Consider the following 22,846-nt stretch of genomic DNA (forward strand, 5'->3'; position numbering starts at 1 on the left):
TCAAACAAGGCAGGGCTCCTCTTGTCAAATGTCTGTTCTTACCCAACTCTGATTCATCCTTTTAGCACCTCATCTGCTGGCTGAGGCCAGGACTGCAGGAAAAGTGTATGGTTGTGTTAAATCAATCATAATATGAAGGCATAAACTAACATATTAAATTTTGCGTTTTCTAACATGCTGCCTTTAACTGAACATCTTTGTGTATAGTTTCTGCAAGATTTCTTTCCTTGGATAAAGAAAATAATGTATAGATGGTATCATCCTAACATACTTGGGTCAAAATAGCAACCTGTGCTAATGTAAAAGATTAAGCTGATCAGTATTATTGTCCTCTTGGGGTTACCTCTGGAGGAGAAAATTACTCTTGTGCCTTTTCATGTGTGTTTGTAGAAGCAATTTATGAACTTTGGACTCTTATTTCAGATTTTAGAGACAGTTTTCTGGTGTCCACAGTCTTTCACCTTGTCTTTTCCTATCTGAATGCTCTTAATTTGTCTCATCTGTGCATGGTTCCTAAGCAATTTTGTTAGTACGAGATGATCTCTAAGTTAGTGTTGAAGTTCTTGTAACTTTCTACATGTGTCTCTTCCCCCTGTTCATCTGGCCATGAATTTCTACTTGTAGGAGCTTCCATCCCTTCTAGAACCTTTGTGTATGCTACATGTCTGTGTCTCACTCTTTTTATCGATGTTATTTAATTTATCTGGTTCCATACCTGTCTGAAGCAAAGTGATCCGGAACGATATGTAACAAAAGTGGTCATGCTGCTGCTTTTTGTCAGGTACTTAAAAAATTTGATCTATTATTCTGTGTGTCCATCCCTTTTTTTTTTTGTGTCAGGGTAAAATGTAGATGAACATCTGACTCCCAATGTCAGATCTCATCAAGACTGCTGTCCTGTCCAGCATACACTCTGGTCTATGTTAAGTGTGACATTAATTTAGCTTCACAGTTTGCAACTTTACTTTGCAATTTACTTTTAATTAATAAAATTTAAATTTACTTTGCAATTGTTACTTTTTTCACACTTAGAGAAGCATCAGATGAGAACTAGACTTGGCAGTGCATATTATGGCAGGTTATTCTAAAGCTTAAATTAACCATCATTATAGTGTCTTATCTAATGTTACAAATGTGAAGAAGTATGTTTGTCACATTTTATTGCACACGTGATCCACTTGAAGTGACGTGGCTTAGATTATTAGGCTTGTCCTTACCAAATTTCTTTTAGACTTTCATGATGGAACAGTGTTCTTCTGTACTTTGGAGCACTGCTTAGAGCATTCTTATCAATATGGCTATATTAACAACTTTTATAATTGCATACAGTTGCTCAATATCCATTTAGAGGTTTAAATGTGATCTGGGAAATTTAATGAATTAATTATTTCAGGTTCCTAATCCAAAGTTAGGCAAGTGAGAATTTTCAGATCCTGAATTGGTCTTGTTTAACTGATTGTAATAGAAACCAGCTTTTGTTGGTAGGACTATATTGAGTAAACTTGGGAATAGTGATCAAGAGCTCAAGCATGTCTCTGGCAGAAATGAATGGGTTGCTAAAGTCTGAAGCATGGTCTAAAAACTGGTGTGCTTCTTCATAATACAACCCAGTAGGTCTTTTGTACAATAATATAAATGTTCACTTAAAGCTGGTATGCTTTATGTTCTGTTTTTTTTGGGAATGAGGGTGGTGGTTATTTGGTAAAAAAACAAGCAAAGAAACCCCAAACCCACAAAATTTCTATTTGCAAGAAAAATTGAGTATTAAGGCTACTTTGTTGATAGCTCTACAACACAGCCCACAATGGAACATGCACCAGAACAGTTGTTTAAAAAGCCTTCCATTAAGGAAATTAACCTCAGCTTTTAATCAATGGGGTTCTGTACAAACTAGCTTTTACCAGGTAGATTATGTAATGTAGTATGACTTTCAGCTAAGATTAAAAGTCCCAAGTATGTGAACTCAACTTGAAACTGCATTCGAACATGAGGTATGTCAGGGTTGATGCAGCAGCTTTTCACAGATTGTGTTACTGATGACCATGGCTGATGTGTTGGAAAAAACGTGCTTTACTGAGTGACTTTTTTTTTTTTCTTTTTTTTTTCCCCCTGATATAGCTTATTCCCATTCCCAGAAGGTTAGGCCAGAATTAAGAGTGGTTAAATAGAACAGATTGTACCTCTTCTGCGAATCACCTTGTACGAATGGAGTTCTCTGCCATCTGTTTCAGAGTTGCTACTCTTCCCACACCACACCACTGAGGATACTGCAGTTCTACTAAGTTTTTTATTTAAAAGTTACCTTTTGTGGTCTGATTCTGGCAGTACCATGCTGAGGAGGAAGAATCTGGGGATGTTAGCAAGCCAGTTAGCGAACTATCTGGAGTTTCTGAGCAACAATAAGTCAGAATATTCTTTCGAGGACAGGAATTTCTACAGGATCACTTCTCACAGAGAAAAAGCACCAGCATTTGTCTTGAAATGCCTAGAGATAACAAAAGAGCAAATAAACACTCAGTGTCTCAAAGGTAGATTTACATATACATATGGGACACCAGGTGGTCTTTTGTGTATGTTAATTTCATGGGAGTTGTCTCAGAAAAGTTAGATACTTCATTGAGGCAGGTAGACTGAAAATGTTGTTTTACTGATATTTGTGTGTGTGTTTGTGTGACTCTTTCACTGACTCCTGACCTGTTTTGTGTTAATACTAGTGCGGCAGAATTCTTAAGGGTTTCCTACTTCTCATAGAATAGCAAGAATATGTTTAATGTAACATAGCCTCTTTTGCTGTTTTTGTAAGTTTTCTACCATGGAACGGGACAACATGTAAAGAAAAGGTTACAAAAGCTAGAGTAAGAACTCATTTCCCTGTTTTGCTGATGCATAGTCATACCAAAGGGCTGTGTAAATATTTGTATGTGTGCATCATATTTATGATACACTCAGAATGACTTGTGAATGTTTTGCATGTGGGTCCGTGTTTTTAAAAGAAAAAATAATCGGTGTGTCCTTCTACAGGATACAAAGAATGGAGTCAAAACCCTCAAGAATTCCTCGAAGGATCTCTCTTCAGGCCTCTGGCTCTTCACTAGGGTCTAGAACATTGACTGGAAACAGTTTAGCTGGTGCATATAGTGCAAGGGAACCTTCATGGAGATTAGAATCTGGATACCAGGTAATGTGTTGTGTCTCTTCCTGTAAAGTATAAATTAATTTAATTCTGTTTTTCACCAAGAAAAACCCTAAACCCCAGACAAAACAAAAAAAGTGAAAAAAAACCCCCAACCCCCCCAAAAAGACAAAACCAAAAAAAGGAAAAAGTCCCATGCAGGGCCTTGCATTTAGTTTAATTCTAAAATGCAAGGATCTAATAACCAGGCCAGTAAAAATATTCTGCAGTGTGAATTCATAGTTCTAGGCTTGCCATTTGTGACTTTTGTAGCTGCACCTTTAAAAATCAGCTGTTTTATGAATGAAGGGCATTCTGATACCATGGATCTATTTTGCATTATGCACTGCAGTCTTAAACCTGGGTGAATGGGGTTTTCTGTTGTGGAGAAGTGAGGATTTTGTTTGAACTTTGATCTCTATAGGGTGTTACACTTTTGTGGATGATGCAAAAGTTACAGTAATGTGTTGTGGTTCTAAGAATTGACAGTAGGCAAGAAGATGACCTTTTATATGGCTTTTATATCATACTGTCACGTCAATATGCTGATATAGCCAGGCTTTCTGTGCAATAAACAGGTTTGGGCTAAAGGCATTTACTATTTCACATGCAACATTTTTCACTAACTAAATTGCTTTTATGGGGAGAACAGCCATGCTCAAGAGTAAGAGCTAACACTTTCACACTGGAAGAGTATTATGGGAAATAGAGATTAAACTACTTGAAAAATTATTTTGGGCACTGGGAAACAACAGATGGCAGTTTGGCTCAAATCTCTTATTCTGCTCCTGTTGGCAAGTTTCACCTCAGCTTTGAGTCTGGAAATGTAACCCCATCTTGGTCTTAGAAACAGTAGAAACTTAACTCCATGATTAAATGTTCATATTTTTTAATAAAATAGTTATGAGTTTGGTCCCAGCTGACAAGCTATCTGGGACATTGTATTATGTAATGCCTTTCCCAGAAATAGTTTTACAAGTAATAGAGCACTAATTATTTTTAGCATAGTTTACATGTATATGTGTTATATTTTGCCATACTAGGCATATATGTGGTCATTAGTAGAATAGGCAATAGAGAGTGCATAAGGGTAATATTGAGTCATTTTTGTGGTTTGGATTCCTGTGTGCTTTTCACTGACTGTCTGCTCAGCAAAGTTGAGTCAGAGAGTCCTACTCTTTTACAGTGTTGTATAGGCCCACACAGTGTACATATCATACTGGAAGCTGCTCATCAGAAGATGAGCTGAATTGGTGCTGTGAAGTTAGATGTGTTACTGCTGTTACAAAATTATAACACAGGAGACTTATGTACTTTACCTCTCTTATTACGTGAACTGCAGTATGTTCACTGCACTGTGTATTTATTTCTGAATGAGCAAAATATTTCTAATCTGAGGAATGATCTTTGTAACACTTGGAGTTAAATTGGAGGAGAAAATGATTTTTAGATTATGTTGTATTCCTTCTAATTCGTAAAGTAGTCTGAGAGCTTGTTACACAAGACTAGTGCTTAGTGATAAATGCATAGGGAAGCTCCTTTTCTTGACTAACCTTTGGTACTTACAGAGCTGTTGAAGATTGCAGGTGGCTAGGGCAAGAAGATACAAATAGTCTAAATAAAGTTAAGTCCAGTCAGATAGGAGTGAAATGGTTGGGCCTTGTTGCTTGATTAATCCTTTAAGAAGCTACCTTAATATTTTAAGAGCTGCTTCAGTTCCAAGTAATTTAAAAGATTTGTCATTTGGAAGAAGAAACCTGTATGGTTGTCAGTAGTGCTTTGGTTATATAGAGGAAAGAGAATGTAGGGACTTGGCTTTTTAATGCAAAGTAATTTCTGCTGCTGGAGACCATACCTGATAATCACTTAACTCAAAACAATTTTTGAGACTGCTGTCAAACTTTGAGTGTGTGTGTGTCTATGTCACACATTTCTGAGATCAGTCTAGGTGGTAGCCTCTCATCTGAGGAGGCATAATAAGCAAGCTAATTGTAAATGAATCTGATGAATACTGAATGACAGCATTGTTTCTAGGCAAGTTACATTACAAAAATACTGTAATGGTATGTAGAAAAAAACCCTAAGATCCTGTGCTTGATTATTCAATATTGTTAACCATTTTGCAAGACAATTAAGGTGGTTTGTTGGTTGTGTTATTTTGTTGGTTTTCTTTTTCGCGTTTTTTTTCTTTTTTTTTTTTTTTTTTCAGGTGGAGTGATAGGGTCAAATGTAATGTGTAGAAATGTTCTCCTGAACACATTTTTCTGCTACTGAAAGTAGACACCAAAAATAGACTATCTGGTGTGTTGCTTTAATAGTGAAGGTCTGACAAGAGATGTTAAATAGTGTTAAGATGAACTGAAGGACGAAAGCAAATGGAGATTTTTTTTCTTTTTAAATTTTTATGTATATATGTGTGTATATATATATTTTTTTTTTTCCCAGATATAGCAGTTAGGTTGAGCTTCCCTGACACCATGACAGATCAATTACTTTGTCCTAAAGCCACTTTTTTGATTCCCAGTATGTTGCTTGTTTTCTGTTTTGGCTTTGGAACATCTGTCAAAGAAATTATGAACACAGTCCAGAGGTGTCACAGCTACCTGTCACAGCTCTAATGCTGTGCTGGCATTGGAGCAGTAGATGGTCTTTACTGTGGTGATCTAGATGTGTAAAATTAAATGAAATTCTCAAATCTTCAGTATCTAACAGATACAGAAAAAGGAAAGTATTTCAAGAGCACTTAAGTGCAGGTATGGCTTGTATTAAGAGTGTTTTATGAGAGCTTTATTTTTATCTTAAAGTTTTGTAGTCTTGTACCCATGGCAGTTTATGCATATATGAAATAGTTTAGAAACCTGATGAATCCCACTGAGACTCTGAAATATGACAGAACTTACTGGCTGATACTTTTATTTTCAGATTTAATTTTGCTTGTGAGAATGATGAGAATTACTATTTCTTCAACTTTTTAAATGGTGACAGAAATTGCTGTAGTTGTAGTATTAATAGTTCCTAGAAAGAGGATGGACAAGTAATCACTTACAAACTCTGCTTAGCTGTAAAAAAAATAAAAAGGTTTGATTTCTGTTAAATCTATTGATTTTACCAATTTTAGGGATTATTCTGTGGAGCAAATTAAATTGCAATCTGTTTCCTTAATTATCATCTATTCATTGACTTTCAGTGAAACTAGTAGTGTAGAACCTCATTCCTTGAGGTTCTCTTAAGGACAGACAGATTTCTGTGTTAAACGGTTCCCGGTTTCATTAGTAGCCACTTTTGCTCTCACAGAGAATCATTTTCTACACATGTAGGTTTTTTTACTTAACACTTGAAATCTTAAGTCCTTAATTCTGCCCTGTTGCTGGAGTATCTTAAGTTGGGGTAATGCTTCAAAAGCCTTACACTTCAACTTTTTACTGTCTGCAGTCAAATGAGAGGATGGATAAAGGAGATGATAATTGCTAGGAAGTAATTTAAAAAACCTCTTCTTTTGCCAGTGGTTGTCTCTTAAGACTTTAATTTCCTCTTGGGTATGCCTTGGGGTTTCTCATGCAGGGTTTCCAGATTTGTGATTACCTCCACTTCCCTGTGTTTTCAATATTCAAATCGGATATTAAGTTAGTTTTGAGTTATAAGTTATGTATGATAGGTATGTTGTTCTTCAGGAATCCAGTGTATTGAATAGTTCCAGTAGAGATTGGGGTATTGGAGAAAGAGACACCTGCGAAACTCCTTGGAAGCTTGCAACATCCTCTCCAACTCACTACTCAGGGACACTTGATCATCCACATTCTGGAAGATTTTTGGGAAGCAGAAGCAGACTGGTGAGAATTGTTAATGTATTATACTTTTTATTTTTTTAAAATTCTTTTACAAGGTTTTACCTTGGTGCTTTCTATCTACAAACCTGCTAGCAGGGGCTCACTGTAATCTTTCTGGATAAGAACGTCTTTACTAAGTCAAGATATAGGAAAAACAAGATGATAGTGGTGTTAAGAAATTATTTAGAGAGTGAAAATAATAAATAAATTTGAAGTGAGAATGGCTCTGCAAGTATCTATTTAAAAAAATGAGGGGTTTATTAGTATCTGATACATGTTATAGTCCTACGGATGGCAAAATTAATACTGTTTATGCTCAGGTTGTTCTATCAGGTATTTCTAGGAGGTGTGGGTTGTTTTTTCTGGTTTTTTTTTTTTTTTCATATTATCAGCTTTGTGAGTTAACATAAGTCCATGGTTTTGGAGATCTGCTTTAGAAAACTTAGTTATGGAGTTCATAGTCTGACTGTGCTTATTTAGATGCTGCTTTTACAGCATATTGTGGAAGAAAATGGAGGCTTAACTGTCACCTGTGATCCAAGACTCGGGCCTTAACAGCTTGTCTTAGCTGCGCTCTGGAATGTACCTTCATAACTCCAAAAATAAATTAGCTTGATTCTTTGACATGCTTAAGCACTGTAGAGCTTAAAACTACTTCCAGTTGTAGAAGGAATACTAAAATGAGAGAAACAGACAACTGTGAAGATGCTTGGTGGGAAGACTGGACAAGTGAAAATTCTGCTCACTTTCAAACTGCAAAAGATATTTGGGTACTTGCAAGTGCTACCACCTTAAATACCTGTTTGTTTTCTTACTGTCACTTAAAGGTAACAGTTTGAAATAAGCAAGGGGAGGGAGGAACTAGTGTGGAGATGATGGCTTTCAAAGGAGGAAGTCACAGTAGGTCTCTATAGATGAAATGCAGATGGAGTGTGTGGTTGCAAGTGGCCTATGTATCTAGTTACGTTAATGCTGTAGAATTTTCAAAATTCTACTTTTTTTTACCATTAAGGTTAGTTTTTTCTCTTCGATTCTAATGCAGATCAACATTGCTGAAGACACTCTGAAATCTTTGCTTATCAAATAGCAAATTATTAAAAGAGAAGTTATGTGTTCAAGAGAGAAATGAACCTGGCTTTTTACTTGCTGATGTAGTTTCTGTGTCTTCCAATCTGTCTTTTATGATGAGATAAGAGAAATACTTTTTAGTTTTTAAGGACTAAAAAGTTTTGGCATAAGCTTGGTAAAAACTGTAACAAAATAAAAATAAGACACAACTATAACACTTCATCTGGCTGATCCTTAAAAGATCTTGGTTGTAGATACTATCTAGGAAGACAAACAGTTCAACTGAGCTTTTTGAGCTCAAATCTTATATATATAAAAAAAAAAAATATTTCAAATAGAAAATAAATGTTCCACTACAAGTAATCAGACAGCTAGCCCATTTTTTTTCTATTTATTTAGTACTAGTTACCAAACAACCTTCTTTCAGTGCTGTAGACTGCAAAAATTGTTTTGTACCCATTCTTTACCCTGAACTGTTTCAGTTACACTTGAGCTTAATATAATAAAAATATATGTGGTTTAAACAGCATATAAGAAGTTAGACCTGACGCCTTAGCTAAGTATATTTTGGATTGGCAAAAAAATAAGCTTGATTAGTTAAGCTGTTAAAATAATGAAGGTGATCAGTTTTTGCTGTTTCTGGACAGCAAAATTATGGTTACTTGGAGATCTGCAAAGTTGTATTTGATCATGTTTATAGCATCTTACAAGTCAGCAGTATCTTTTTCCCCTGCAAATCACATAAAGGAAAAATAATGCTAATTATAATAGAAACAAGTTTTGGGTTTTTTTGCAAGACTGTATTGCATAAACGTGGGGATAGTGGTTTATGCTCAAGCATAAATCCTACGTTATAGATAAAAAAAGGCTTTGTATCTTAAAATTATTCTTTACTATTTTTGTGAATCTTGCATTATGTATGCTTTTGTTCAGTAGAAGTACATCTGAAATAATGTGTCAATTTTTTTATTTCAGTCTACATCATCTTCCTCTCATTTCACATCTGGGTGTTATGGTGAGTCTGAGAGAACTCAGGGAGCATATTCAAGACTCCATGGCCAGCAGCAAGATAGTGATTCAAAGAGACCTAAGCTATCTTGCACATCTACCTCTTCTGTGAGAAATAATGGCTTGACTGCCTTTTCAGGTGAGAGGTTGCTTACTAGAGCACAGTTACATAAAAATTATCTTTAGTAAGATCAGGTTTTCTCAAGTTTTAAAAACTTGCTTTGAAATATTATGCTTTTAGTTTTCTTAAATATTAAAACACTGTGCCTAACAGAAGAGTATACTCACACTGATGGCAGTATCCGAAGTTCTGAGAATGCTGCTAATGTGGTCTTTTGAAAACCCAATTGTACTCATGTTCCTTCAAAACTGTTACCTGTACCTATTCCATTTGCACTAAAGCTGAACTTCGTGGTTTAAATGTATCTTAGTGGGTTAAGATTTCGAGGAAAGAATGAGTGTAGCTACTGTGATTTCATGAGTAATAAGGTGTTGGTAAGCTACGTGTGCCGGGGACAGCAGAAAGGAAATTTTAACTTTACTTAACACTCTGTTCCAAGAAGCACAGTGTCATGGCTGGTTAGAGCGCTGTTGTTAGGGGTCAGAGAAGAAAGAATTCTTTTTTTTTAACAGGGCCTAAACTCATTCTGTAGGCCAGGTGAAAAGAAACATTCTACACCAGGCGCTCTTTCAGGAAAACGTGAGATTTTCATTAAAGCTCTAAATAAGTATGCTATACTTGGATAGATGTGGGTTAAACAATATGCAAACCAAAGTCTAAAAGTCAGGAAATAACAGTCAAAAACTTAATTGGAAATTCTAAGCAGACTGTTCAGTTCATTCAGATTACCCTTGTAAAGATGCATGGATATTCTTTTTTTATATTCACCTATGGAACCACACAGCTATCCCCCACAAAAAATAAAAAATTCTTGCTCAAAACCCAGTATTACTGATGGCGGTCATTAGCCAAAAGTAAGAAACCATTAACATTTCTTATAATGGTATAGGACCATAGTGTCTTTCTGTTTTTAGATTGGTTGGTCCTTGTACTGCTGACCAATGAATGTTTAAATTTGGATTTATAAGTTAGTACAACAAAATCAAGGTGGATTTTTCAGAGCCATTGAAGAACGCTTCTTTTGGAGCAAGAGTTTTTTTCACAGTCGAAGTAAGTACAGGTCACTATTCAATTGTTGGAGCTGTTAGCAAAAAACAGGTGCCCCTTTGAAGTGTTTATTCTGCAATAAGAGCAAAACCAGTATTAGTCATAGTTGTGTCTAAGCTGCATTTAAGCTTTGGCTGTCTTTCTGGAAAAAGAATTTTAGAAGAAGCATTAGAATGGCAGCACTTACTAAGTCTCATGCTGCTGTTTTGCCATATTGCGAAGCCTATTTAATAACTAGCTACCATTAGAAGCAAGATGCTGTTTCTCTTCCTCCTCCTCTCCTGTATGAGCTTTAAATGGTCTGACTCTTCACAAAAATGTTACTACTTTTTTCCTGTTTAGTTTTCAGAACTAACTCACAGCAAGATTAAGTAAGTGCTGTTTACTCTTGTCCATTTGATCAGCTTAGTGGCATTGTAAATTTGCACCTGATATGGTATAACCAGTATGCATGTCTAAGTCGCAGGTTTAATTGGTGTTTAAATGATTACAGAAACATGAGATTTGCTTACTTTTTTCTTTATAGATTCTTCTTGGAGGTGCAGTAGGATTCCTAGATCTTCATCAGTGATGCTTGGCTCCCTTGGAACTGAGCTGGTGAGAGAACGAAGAGAGCTGGAAAGAAGAACAGATCTGTCTGTTAATAACCTGGTGGATCACAGCTACAGAAACAGTGACTTTTCATCTGCAACATGTATGTATTGTACAACTGTAAGCCTGTAAACCCATAGGTTGCATGCTCGTTAGCTTCTTCATGTGTTCTTTGAATATTTTATTCAAAGCACAAAGCCAAAATATCTGTTTAATTTTAGGGTACCCTTTTAAATGAAGTTGGCTGGCTACTTTCAGTGGGTTGGCTGAACCATCAAAGGATGTATGAATGTTCTAGCTTGTAGATGCATTCAGTTATAAGAAAATGCTGTTGGTGCTTGCCACTGTAGCAGTGTGAGTAGTCAGAAAGCTTCTTGTTAATCGTAAGATTTCTTTGTATTTACATATGGGGAAAAAAATTATGTTAATTTGACTCAGGAAGGGGTTTTAATGAAGCTGCCCATATTGCATGATATCTTTCCATTTGGGTTCTCTTTGAGTAGTTATTAGAGGAAGCTGCTAGAACACTGAAAATAATGAATAAACACATACATAGGTTAGAGGCTTGTTCCACAGTAACTGCTAGAACTAGTATTGACTTCTTTACTGTCATTTTCACTTTCTGTTCAGTCCTGTGGCCTTTCAGAGCTGTCTTTGAGGAAGCTTGTTGTCTGTCTTGATCTGCTTCCTTTTGCAGATGCATTAGTGGTACTTCATAATGTGTCATTTAAAAAAAAAAAGCCAAACCCAACAGTAAGCCACCAACAAGTAAAAGAAAAAAAACCCAATGCAACTCCTCCCAAAAAACCAAACAAACCAACAAAACCTACCTAACAAGAAAAAACACTCCCCCCACACCCCCCAAAATACCCAAAATATTCCTACAATTATAGGAGATAAGCAGAAAAGATAAAAACTAGTTCCAGATTTCATTCTGCAGTGTTGCCTTACCACAAAGGTATGATTTAATGTCATCATACTCTACGCTACTTTACTAAGTGGACAGTTGGGAGTTTACATGGTAGAGCCTGATGGGAGAGATGGATGGATGGAGACCCTTGCTTTGTGCTGTCCATGCTGCCTTTCTAGCAGTAGTGACACTGTGAAGTGCTATAAAAATAACTCCCAACTGTGTTCCCTGCTGTGTAATCAAAACCATACAGCAGATGCCTGGCATCTGTGCAGATGTTTCTTTAGTTAGAATCTGCCACATAGTTTCAACAATAAATAGTGATTGCAATGCACAGCCCATTTAAAAACAAACAAACAAAAAACAAAAAGGAAAACCAAAGAAAAGCCCCCCCAAAAAACCCAACCAGAAAACCCAAACAACCCCTCCCTCCTGACCAAAAAAAGCAACGACACCAAAGCTACAAACATGAAAGGTTTAAATTCCAAAGTACATAGAGAAATCTTCTGCGTCCTGTCTTAATCTATCTATGCTTGTTATGTAGTTAAAATGTTGAAGTATTTTCTTCTAATGAGGTCAGTGGGCTTCAGATGCTTTCTTCCCTCCCTGCCTTCCGCCTGCACCCCAATCTAGCCATTTGAGGAAGGAGACTAGCTGATGTTAGCCTGCTCAGCTGCTTCATGTAAGGTTGACTACAGTTCAGCTACAGTAGAATTCTTCTCAGTGTGTTGAGGTACTTAACAGAATTTATGGAAAATATGCTTATAAGAATCATGGAATGGTTTAGGTTGGAAGGGGCCTTCAAAGATCATCTAGTTCCAAATGCCCTGCAATAAACAGGGACATCAACTACGTCAGGTTATTTAGAGTCCTGTCCAACCTGACATTGAATGTTTCCAGGAATGGGACATCTACCACCTCTCCAGGAAACCTATGCCAGTGTTCAGCAAGCTTCATTGTAAAACATTTCTTCCTTACATCTAGTCTGAATCTACTCTCTTTAAGATTACAACCATTACACCTTGTCTTGTTGCTACAGGCCGTGTTAAAAGAAGTCTGTTCTCAATCTGTCTTATAAGTCCACACTTAATAAGCAGGGTAGGACACAAAAGTGTGGTGATAGTTATCTAGTTGAGTATAGATAATCAAAGTTACTGGGAGAGCAGATGAAATTACTAATCTGGAATGGTTAAGTCTGATTGTGCTTAAGCCAGTTGCATAGCTGAACATGGGAGCTAACTTAGTTGTTACATTTCTTTGCTAGAAGTTAGATAACCCTTTTAGACTGGAGCAGTGAAATTACAGTATTTCTAGGGTGTTCTTTTTATTTTTGCGTTCTTGGTTAAAACATTATTATAGTAAGATACACATCTAATTTAGATACTATTCAGTTTCTGTTATCCAAAGCCAATAATTTTCTGCTACCTTTAAGAAGTGTTTAACTGCAGCTGTTAATGATTTTATGATGAGAAGAGTAAGGGTAGCTTGTTGTAATAGATGAGGAATATACTTGGCTTTATCCATGCGTTTGTTTCGGGTGCTCTCATGTCTGCTGCATTGCTGAGATTTTGATTTATCTTTCTCAGTCTATAGGCAGAATGGACCTTTAAGTTTTAAATAGTAGTGTATATATAGTTTGCTGTTCGTAATTCGTATGCTGTTCTTATGTAACTTCTGACAGATGGTCAGAATTTCATATTTGCATATAAGAAAGTGAGATAATCTGAAGATTTGAGGGGATATTAAATTCCAAATGGATTTACCATAGTAAAATAAGTCTAGGTTTCAGTTCAGAATTCTGATAAGTAAATTTAAACTTAATATTACTCTGGTATCTTACCTGCCAAATTTGAAGGAGTTTTGATTAAGGAGCACAAAATCTGTCTTTTGTGTTTATGCTTTAGAGTTACCCATCTGGAATGTAATAATTGGAACTCTGCAGAGTTACCCATCTAGAATGTAGCAATTAGAGCACATCTTGTCATACTGTTTTCCTCTGCTTTTCTGCAACAGATCTTCAAGACAGGCCTGCCTCTTCATATGCAGAGGGAGCAAGACCAAAAGAGAGCTCATTAAGCACTTTGAGGCTGAATGCATCCATGAACCGCCAGTTGCCTTCTGATCATCAGCCATCTCTTTTCAACAGAGACTCTAACATGAGCTCTTCAAGATTCAGCTATTCCTCAAGGCAAAGGAGAAATGAATTGGAATCTCCCCAGAGGAGCATGCAGCCAGCATTTTCTCTTACAGCCATTAGAGATGAAACTTCTTCCTCAAGTGGTTCTGAAAGGGTTTTATCTTCTCAGAGGTCATTGAATGAGCCTGCAGCTGATGGAGAAGGGAGGCGCACAACCAGACAGCTTCTGTCTCGTTTAGCATCTAGTATGTCATCTACATTTTTCTCTCGAAGGTCTAGCCAAGACTCGTTGCATACCAGATCATTAGGCTCTGAAGAGTCAACAGTAGTCCCAAGAGTTCAAGCTTCTACTCTGTCGAGCAGTAATGGAGCTGCAACTCCAGAAGTTCCAGGACTTCAGACATCTGAAGCTTCTCAGGGATTTAGTTTTCTTAGACGAAGATGGGGTTTATCAGGAGTTTCACAAAATCATAACTCTGATTCAGATGGGGAAAGTTACAGACCAGACTCTGAAAGCAGGAGTACAGGATCCTGGTTATCCTCATCTTTGAGGAATAGATGTACACCGCTCTTTTCCAGAAGAAGAAGAGAAGGGAGAGATGAATCCGCAAGGATCTCGACCTCTGATACAACTGCTAGATCACAACGTATCTTCAGAAGAAGAGAGTCAGGTGAGGAGACCTCTCTTGAAGCATCAGTTAGCCCTCCTTGGGCTTCTGTTAACAGACCACCAACACCTGCAGTATCTGGTATTCCTACAGCTACTGCCTCCCCACCAGATTCAACCCATAGTAGGAGAAGTTCTGGAATTCTGCCTGGTTCTCTCTTTCGCTTTGCAGTGCCTCCAACATTAGGAAACAATCTGTCTGACAATCTTATGATAACTGTAGATATTATTCCCTCTGGCTGGAATCAGTCTGAAGGACAAGAAAGTGGCAAATCTAAAATACCACCATCAAGAGATCCAGAAAGACTCCAGAAAATTAAAGAGAGGTAAATTAGTATGTTCTTTGAGATAATGAAATGTACCTGACTTAACATGAGTTTTCTGTAATCTTGTTAAGAGGAAACTTTAAGTGGTAACTCGGTCCTGTGTCACCTGTGTTCTCACTTGTCTTTAGAGAAATTTGTTTTAGTCCTTGTTGGTTTGAGAAAAGTTTGAATGGAATTGTGATTATAAAAAGTCTTACATACAATGTGTCACATTATTTGTTGATACTCCTATTCAGCCTGCTTTTAGAAGATTCTGAAGATGAAGAGGGTGACTTATGCAGAATCTGTCAGATGTCCTCTTCAAGTTCCGACAACCTTTTAATAGAGCCATGCAAGTGCACAGGAAGTCTGCAGTATGTTCACCAGGAGTGCATGAAAAAATGGCTGCAGTCCAAGATTAATTCAGGTAAAGCAGACTCAAGACCAGGACAGACTTCCAGTTACACTGGGAGGCTTATCAGGAGAATTACTCTTCTAGTATTGAGGTATTTATTTGAAAAACAAACAGTTGGGGACACACAACAGAGTGGCACATACAGGCTTATTGTATGTCTATGCAGCTTCTCATGTGAGTAGATCCAATAACTGTCATTTAGACATTTGCATTTTTGGGATTGTCTACTAAGAAATTAGACAAAATATAACATTGCAGAAGCGTAGCTCTAGGGCTACTCTACAACTTTGTGTGAGTTTGTTCCCCACTCTCTCGTGGATGTGGTTCTAGTTGTTAAGGCTTATAGCCAGGCTGACTAGCAGAGTGGTGGGGCTTTGACAATCCAAAAATGTTACTGCCTCCTGTTCAAGGCAATTTAAAACTGTTTAAAAAAAAAATAAAAAAATGACTTCAAAGTGCATGTAGAATTTTAAGAAACACTTCACAAATTGCACATATTACAAATGTTTTTAATAAATTAATTGACCGGTTTATAATGTAAGTTATCTGTAATAATATTAAGATCTAAAAAAAGTTGGCTTGGTTGAAGGCATGAAGATCGTGGAATATTTTTCCCACAGGAAGGTGCTAGCATCTTTCTACTTTTTTACTTGTTATTAGAGGACCCACATCAGAGTAGGGATATATTGAAAGGCTCAGCCTGTAGGAGAGATTAGCTTGAAGTATTTAACTTTATAAGACATGAAATCTACCATAAACTTGTTTTATTCATCTTGTTGCCTATGGATCAGCTTGCTTTAAACCTGGGTCTTTGAAGACAAAATGCTACTCTGGCCATAACTTTAAGGTATTCCAGTATATGTATTATTACTTTTGTGTATTGGATTACACTGTAGAATTCAAGCAGCTCAAGCAACAATTTTATGCCAGACTTTCAGTAAGAGGCATGAACATGAAACAGAATATGTGGAGCTGGATACAGAGTAAACATGCTATAGCTTTTAAATTCGGACATTAGCAGGTAGTAGCTCTATTTGTATTAGAAGCTTTCTTGTAACCTCGCTCTGCAAAATTAAGTCAAGATTTAATTACAGTTTGTCATGCTTGTATAATTCTGTCATATGTCATAGATTGTTGTAACTTGATACTGACTTTTCCCTGCTCCTCCCCACCAGGTTCTTCTTTGGAAGCAGTAACAACTTGTGAACTGTGCAAGGAGAAGTTGCATCTGAATCTGGAAGACTTTGACATTCATGAACTCTATAGGGCACATGCAAATGAACAAGTTAGTATATTTTGCCTAATTTGGTAAGTGTTGGTTTAGTGCTGGGAGGGTGCTCTTTAGAGAAGGCAAATGCATCTCCTTTTCAGAAGGACTGTTATGCATATAAAGTAATGTCAACATGGAACAAATTTTTCTCCTTAATATTCAGACAAATTCTGTCTTCCTGCTGTGCTTCCTATAGCTGAGCTTTCAGTAAGTGTAATATATCTTATCCTTTTCTTGGTTGCAGATCTGTCATTTAGCTTTGCAGTCCAGTGTGTCTGCCACATGGGTGCAGTGGGAGTACTAGTATGATTAGATTGAATTTTAAATTAAGTCATTGTCTTTGGTTTTAGCTGCTTTTTAGCACACCTTGGTAATTGTTTTAAACATACCACTTTTTAAACATAACATCACATAAAAACTTTTTTTTTTTTTTTTCATTAGTGGTAGAAACCGATCTCTTTACTAACAGCTTCTTGCTGTGCTCCTTCAGGTCCTTTCCTAAACTAATCAAAGGCCCATTAGTGTTACTCTTGTCATATAAAATACATTATCTTAGAACTACTGGGTTGTGTAGTATTTGAAAACGAGCAAATGACAAAAAGCTGGTGTTATTTTAATTAAGTTTATTCAGAGAGTTTTTCGTATTCTCTGAGTTACCCTATGACTATAGAAAGACTAATGAAATTTACCTACCTCAGAAGTTGAAAGAAAATAGTGACACCAGTTTTGAGGGCAAACATCAATCTCTAATTTATTTTTTTTTTTACTCTTTAGCAGAAGCTCTAACCCTGCTGCTTTAGTTCCCAGCACTTGGGCTAGACTCTGAAAAGTCTTGTCTCAAGAGTGCCACCATCTTAATTTTTAGCACTGCAGACTGTTACAGTCACTGTATTTCAATAGAAAAAGAACTTTGAAACTTTTACTTAAAGAATTGATTCTAAATGATCAGCAGTGGCATTTTCAAAGCTGATCTGAACAGGGGAAATAATTTGTCAAAACATTTATAACATCATAAAGTTCCTACAATATTTCCCTTAATTTGGCTTTCTGTAAAGTGTGGGGAACACTGAAAAGAAACCAGCAAAGTTTGTTGCTGTTATTTTCCCCAATGATACAATACTTGGATTTTCAGATTTCTTCGTGTGAACTAATCACGCTAATAAGACTTGAATAGAAAAAGTTCTAGAAAAATAGAAAAATAATCTTCAAGGATAACATGTTAGGTCTGGGGTGGGTGGGAAAAACCAGAAATGTAAGTAGCTTTTCAGTACTTTAATTTTCCTTTTTTTTTTTTTTTTTTTTTTTTTTTTTTAGTATTTCCTGGAACTGCTTGATCAAATATATAAAGTTTCCAGTAAAATTTATTTCTTGTTCTACTTCTTGAATACTCTGTGCAGACATTATTGATATTCTGAATGTTTCTTTTTATCTCCTTCAAGGCAGACTATGAATTTATCAGCTCTGGTCTCTACCTTGTAGTGTTGTTACACTTATGTGAGCAGCGCTTTTCTGATATGCTAGGAACAGCAAGTGAGGCCAGCACACGTGTTAGAGTAAGTATGCAGTGTTTTTATGGCTGGAATTGCTTGTAAAGAGAACTTGGAACTAGATTGTTACCTTGAGCAACCTAGAAACTAGATACCCAAGAAGCATGCTTATTTAACAAATTTACGTCTGGGTTTGTTGATGCAGTAACACCATGTTTTGATTTTAAACTGAGGGTACTACTTTACTGCAGTTACTATGTTGCAAAATTATTTTTGTCAAGGTTATTGGTAGTTCGTTGCTTTGCTTGTAATCATGGTTATTGTGAATTTATGCAAAACTGGGAGGTTAACCTTCCTCTGTACAAAACATGCAGTTGAGAATGTTAGACTACCTTATTTGATTGTTTTTTCTTATTATGCCAGTCTACACTGCAAAGGTCTAGACTTTTATTGATTGTATTTGACTGGATTCTTGTTACTTAAATGACTTGACTTAGAAATATGGTAAGTACACATTTTACCAGTAAGAGATCATCGTAGGAAGTTATTGTTGCATGGTGACTCATTCAGAAATCCTGTATTATACATGTTTGTTTGATTCTAGATAATTATTTGGTACCCTTTGCCAACTGAGCTCCTGAGAAGCTGGATTTTTTTTTTTCTCTTTTTGTTAGTTTTTTTTTTATTACATACAAAGTGACAATATTAAAATATTTAGCTTGTCCAAGGCTTATTGGAATGGCTGCTATCGGGTACTAGCCTTCTAGGGTAGAGGCAGGGCTGTGCTCTAATCTCTTACTGTATTAGAACAGTGGTTCTCTTTTCCATGCACATGTAACGTAGAGCTTGTATTCCATGATCCACAAACAAAATGTCTAGTTTTACTCTGCTACAGGTTTAGAGATCTATAATCTAATATTAGCAAGCATCCTGTGCAGGTTATTAGCTTGAGTGTACTGTAGAAATAAGATGTTTTTACTGGTCGGAGGCAGCATTACGCAGGTTGCATGACACTGCATTTTTAAACTAGTGAGAACACCGATGCCTGTTTGATGCCAAACATACAACTTGAGCTATGGGAACTGTAGCATTATATTCTTGTTTCATTTTGTTTGCTGTGTCTCAACATCTGGACTGTCACTGTGAAACTGTGATGTAGATTGTCACTTACAAAAAAAAAAACCCAAAAAACCAAAAACAGTGTGGCTGAGACATTCAAATTGCCTGAAGCACTTGTGTTCCTAGGGATTTTGGCTTTGATTTTGATACCACATCCTTCAAAGGTTAAGCTGCCACCATTGTCCAATAGTAATTGTGCTCTTAAACTTCTTATTTGCAGGTAAAATCTTAAATGTATTTATGCATTTTTCATTAATCTCAGTCGGAGGCCTCTGTTTTGCCATATTAATAGTGAAGTAAATGAAATGAATCCAAATAATGCAGTCCTTACAGGTTATGTGGTTGTTTTTATTTATTTATTTATTTATTTTTACATTAAAATTTCTAGGAACAGTTTTCATAACACTGGCACTTGTTTATGTATTTTACTTTCAAAATTGATGTATTTTACAGACTGTAGAACACGAAGATGATGCCACTAACTGCTACCACAAACATTTGACATAGAGTGGAAACTGAAATAACTTAAATAGCAATTTGAAGCCTAATGTATGGGGATTTATATAAAATTTTGCATTGATTTTTTTTTTTAATTTTTTTTTTTACTTTTGGGATGTGAAAAGTAAAGAAAACTTGAAGAAAACTTTGTTAACTTGTTGCAAATTTCTGCAGCTAACTTTGCAACTTTTAAACTACTTTCTCTCTGCCTTGTTTCTAGTTTATTAACCTTGCAAGAACTCTTCAGGCACATATGGAAGATATTGAAAGTAGGTGCTCTTCCTCTCCCCTCCCATTAGATCAACTCAGACCTAAATGAGTGCAATCCTCCTTGCCAAGATTCATAATACTGAACTTAATTACTGAAAACTTGATTTTACCCAGCAGTGCTTTTTCCATTATCAGTAGAATTATTCTGGGGTTTTAATTCTCCATGATTAATTTCCCAACAGCATTCTGTTTGGACCACAGAAGCGTTTTCTGCAAGTGATAACAAGATTCCTCACTAGTTACAGTTTGGTTATTGTAATTCTAGGATTACACAGTTATGGAACTGGTGGTGACCTCCGGGTTGTAGCCATTTACATGAGTCCTAGTAGAAAAGAAACATTTAAAGTTGAGTTTCACTGCACTTAAATTACCATACTTCTCTTGCCATTTCCTCTTCTTCCCCCCTTTTTTTTTTTTTCTATCCACACTTTACAGCTGTATGTATTCCTTGGTCTGGCCTATCTACTTCAGGAATGAAATTTAACAGTTGCCAGTTTTGGCAAAGGGCTAGTTTACTTTTTGCCAAATAGCTTCTCCAGTGTGTTTGAATTCAGAACTATATGCTGGGCACAATGAATAATAGGCAGTAGAAGGGTAGCTAGTTGATCTGCCATTGTTTGCTTGCTTGCTTTTTTTCTTTTTCCCTAGTGTGCATGTGAATGTTTGAAAACATGCAAAGCTTGTATGTGAATTTTCAATGCATTGGATTTAGATAAGGGATATTGTGTGTGTCTTCAGTTTTAGTTCAAGGAGCAGAAGATGATTTGAAGATTATTTCTGCGTTCAAAGCAGACAAAGGTGGACTTGAGTTCGGAATTTATTCCTGAGTTACGTGCATCCTTGTTAGAGTAAAAATTAATGTTACTGTGTGCCATTTTACACAGTAATTTAATCTATGTTTGATTCAGGCTTTATCTAACTTGCAGTTGAGGAATACTGAGGTTTAGATTTATCATTGATGGTACAAATGGTTACATTTCTCTTTGAAGAACTGGAGAAGTGAGCAGACAGACATTACCTTGCTTTTTTTTGTGTACAGAGATGGATCAAGTTACTTGAATATAAATAATTTATTGCCTACAGAATCTGCTTAAGAGGACATTAAATTCCTGTTACAGACAAGCTTAACATGTTACAAGCCTATTGTAGATGTGTGCTGATTTTTAAGTATGTTTTATAAGTCACCTTGCAGCAACAAAATTCTGTGCATAGGTGGGCTTTATGTTCATTTTGCACATGCTGAAAGAATGGGGTTGGAGAGAGGAGCTGTTTGCAGCTGGGCCTGACTTAATTGTGTTAAGCAGTATACATACATTAAAACAACAGCAAAAAAAGTTTGGTTAGACTGCTGAATCTTTGTAGGTATTTTAGTATCCAAATTGTTAACTTTGAGTCATTTCTTTCCCTTGTGTTGGGTGCTGCTGTCATGGATTGAATATATTCTCCTCTACTGTTGGAATTAGCCACTGTAAACACTACATAAAACTTGAATCTCTGGCGTAATTAAGTTTTCTTCCTTCCATTTTGAGGAAGAACAGCAGGAGGACGCTGCATTTCATAATGCCAAGATTTGATTTGAAAATGCTGTAATTCTCAGACATGAGATGTGTTTAAAAATTAAGCTGTGTAATTACACAAGGTTTAGGCAGGTATTATAATCTGCTATTTAATATTATAAAATTACCTTTATTTCTACCACTCAAAGTAGTGAAAAAAAGTCACATTTGTCAAGGCTTCTGATTATACTGTATTATTCCAACAGCTTCTGAGGATGATTCTGAAGACTGATGCTGTTAGAACTTTAATACTGCAAGAGACAAATGGAATTGCTGCAGAAATGCTGAATTGGCAAGAACAACATCAACATGCATTTGCTTTTTTCCTCTCCTTAGTAAAAAGTGCGTTGAATATTACTGTAGTTTTTGAAGCATTGTTGAATTCAAAATCGACTGCTGCACAGTGGAACTCAGTGGACTCAGAGAACTACTCAGCATGTGCAAGGATTAGATATAAAGCAACTTCCCTTTTTAAATGATGAGGATGATGTGCTTTGTTTTGGAAGACATCAGATTTTGAGTATTTAAGGAAGCTATATCTCCCTCTGTTTCCTTCTTCCTGTAGTCAGATTTCTGGTTTTGTCTACTGAGTTTTGCTCCTCTCCAGGCAGTAAGTGGTTATAGTGGGTTTCAGGGTGAGGGTGGGCAGGGAGGGTGGGGATGTTCATGTACTTAAATAAGGTTTTGTTTGGTTTTGGGTTTGGTTTTTTTTTTTGTTTTTTAAATGCCTGTGTTGCTGCATTATATAATAACGGATTGCTTCCAGTGTTAATGAATGAACAGGGGGATGAGCAAGATACTGTAGAGATTGTTTGGTTTTGTTTTATTTGAAGATTATTATTTAACTCAAAGCAATAAGAACTTGCAGAGGTCTTCTCATACTTAGTGATGGCTTTTTTTTTTTTTTTTTTTTTATGTATTGGTTTGGAAATTGGAGACTATATTTGATATTATGTGGCTGTTCCATTATGGAATATTGCAGGTGTAAACTCTTGCATTTCAGCATTCCTGGCAGATATGCAACTTGATAAAGACCTAAGGTTGTTCAGTTTAATCAGACTTTTTTAGATCCCACCTTCACTGTTCAAAGCACTGGCTATCAATGTGTTTTTTCTAGTGTTGTCACTTCTTTATAAATAAAGATGATAGAGGTATGCATCTCTACTGGTATTGTCCATTTTATTTAAACATGGATATCTACCAGAACTTACACTTGAAAACTTAGAAAGCTATAGTCTGTGGTATATCTTTACTAATGTTTATAAATTCTTATGCAGATATTTAAGATTGTTTCTGACCATTTTGGATTGAAATGCTTTATATGAATGGTGGTACAATAAATTGTCATGTGTATTGGGGTTGGTTTTGCTATGTATAT

The 22,846-nt window shown here is 36.2% G+C and overlaps 1 protein-coding gene across 5 annotated transcripts; it reads left to right on the top strand.

Annotated features, from left to right (window-relative positions):
• Positions 1-671: 671 nt before the first annotated feature.
• MARCHF7 (membrane associated ring-CH-type finger 7) lies at positions 672-21,833 on the top strand. 5 transcript variants are annotated; one of them, XM_080621430.1, is made up of 11 exons: positions 672-781; positions 3,022-3,178; positions 6,844-7,002; positions 9,043-9,214; positions 10,770-10,937; positions 13,758-14,874; positions 15,111-15,280; positions 16,444-16,553; positions 17,978-18,091; positions 19,863-19,911; positions 21,675-21,833. In XM_080621430.1, exons 1-11 carry the CDS (start codon positions 762-764, stop codon positions 21,698-21,700), a joined length of 2,262 nt encoding a protein of 753 aa, XP_080477556.1. In that variant the 5' UTR covers positions 672-761; the 3' UTR covers positions 21,701-21,833. The 5 variants fall into 5 exon arrangements, 3 of the variants coding, with proteins under 3 accessions (XP_080477556.1, XP_080477555.1, XP_080477557.1); XM_080621429.1 differs by lacking the exon at positions 21,675-21,833 and having other exon boundaries at positions 19,863-21,666; XR_013957222.1 differs by lacking the exon at positions 19,863-19,911 and having other exon boundaries at positions 673-781; positions 16,444-16,576; positions 21,675-21,816.
• The last annotated feature ends 1,013 nt before the right edge of the window (positions 21,834-22,846 follow it).

Source organism: Psittacula echo (genome assembly GCF_963264785.1).
Source record: "Psittacula echo genome assembly, chromosome: 6".
Lineage (NCBI taxonomy): Eukaryota > Metazoa > Chordata > Aves > Psittaciformes > Psittacidae > Psittacula > Psittacula echo.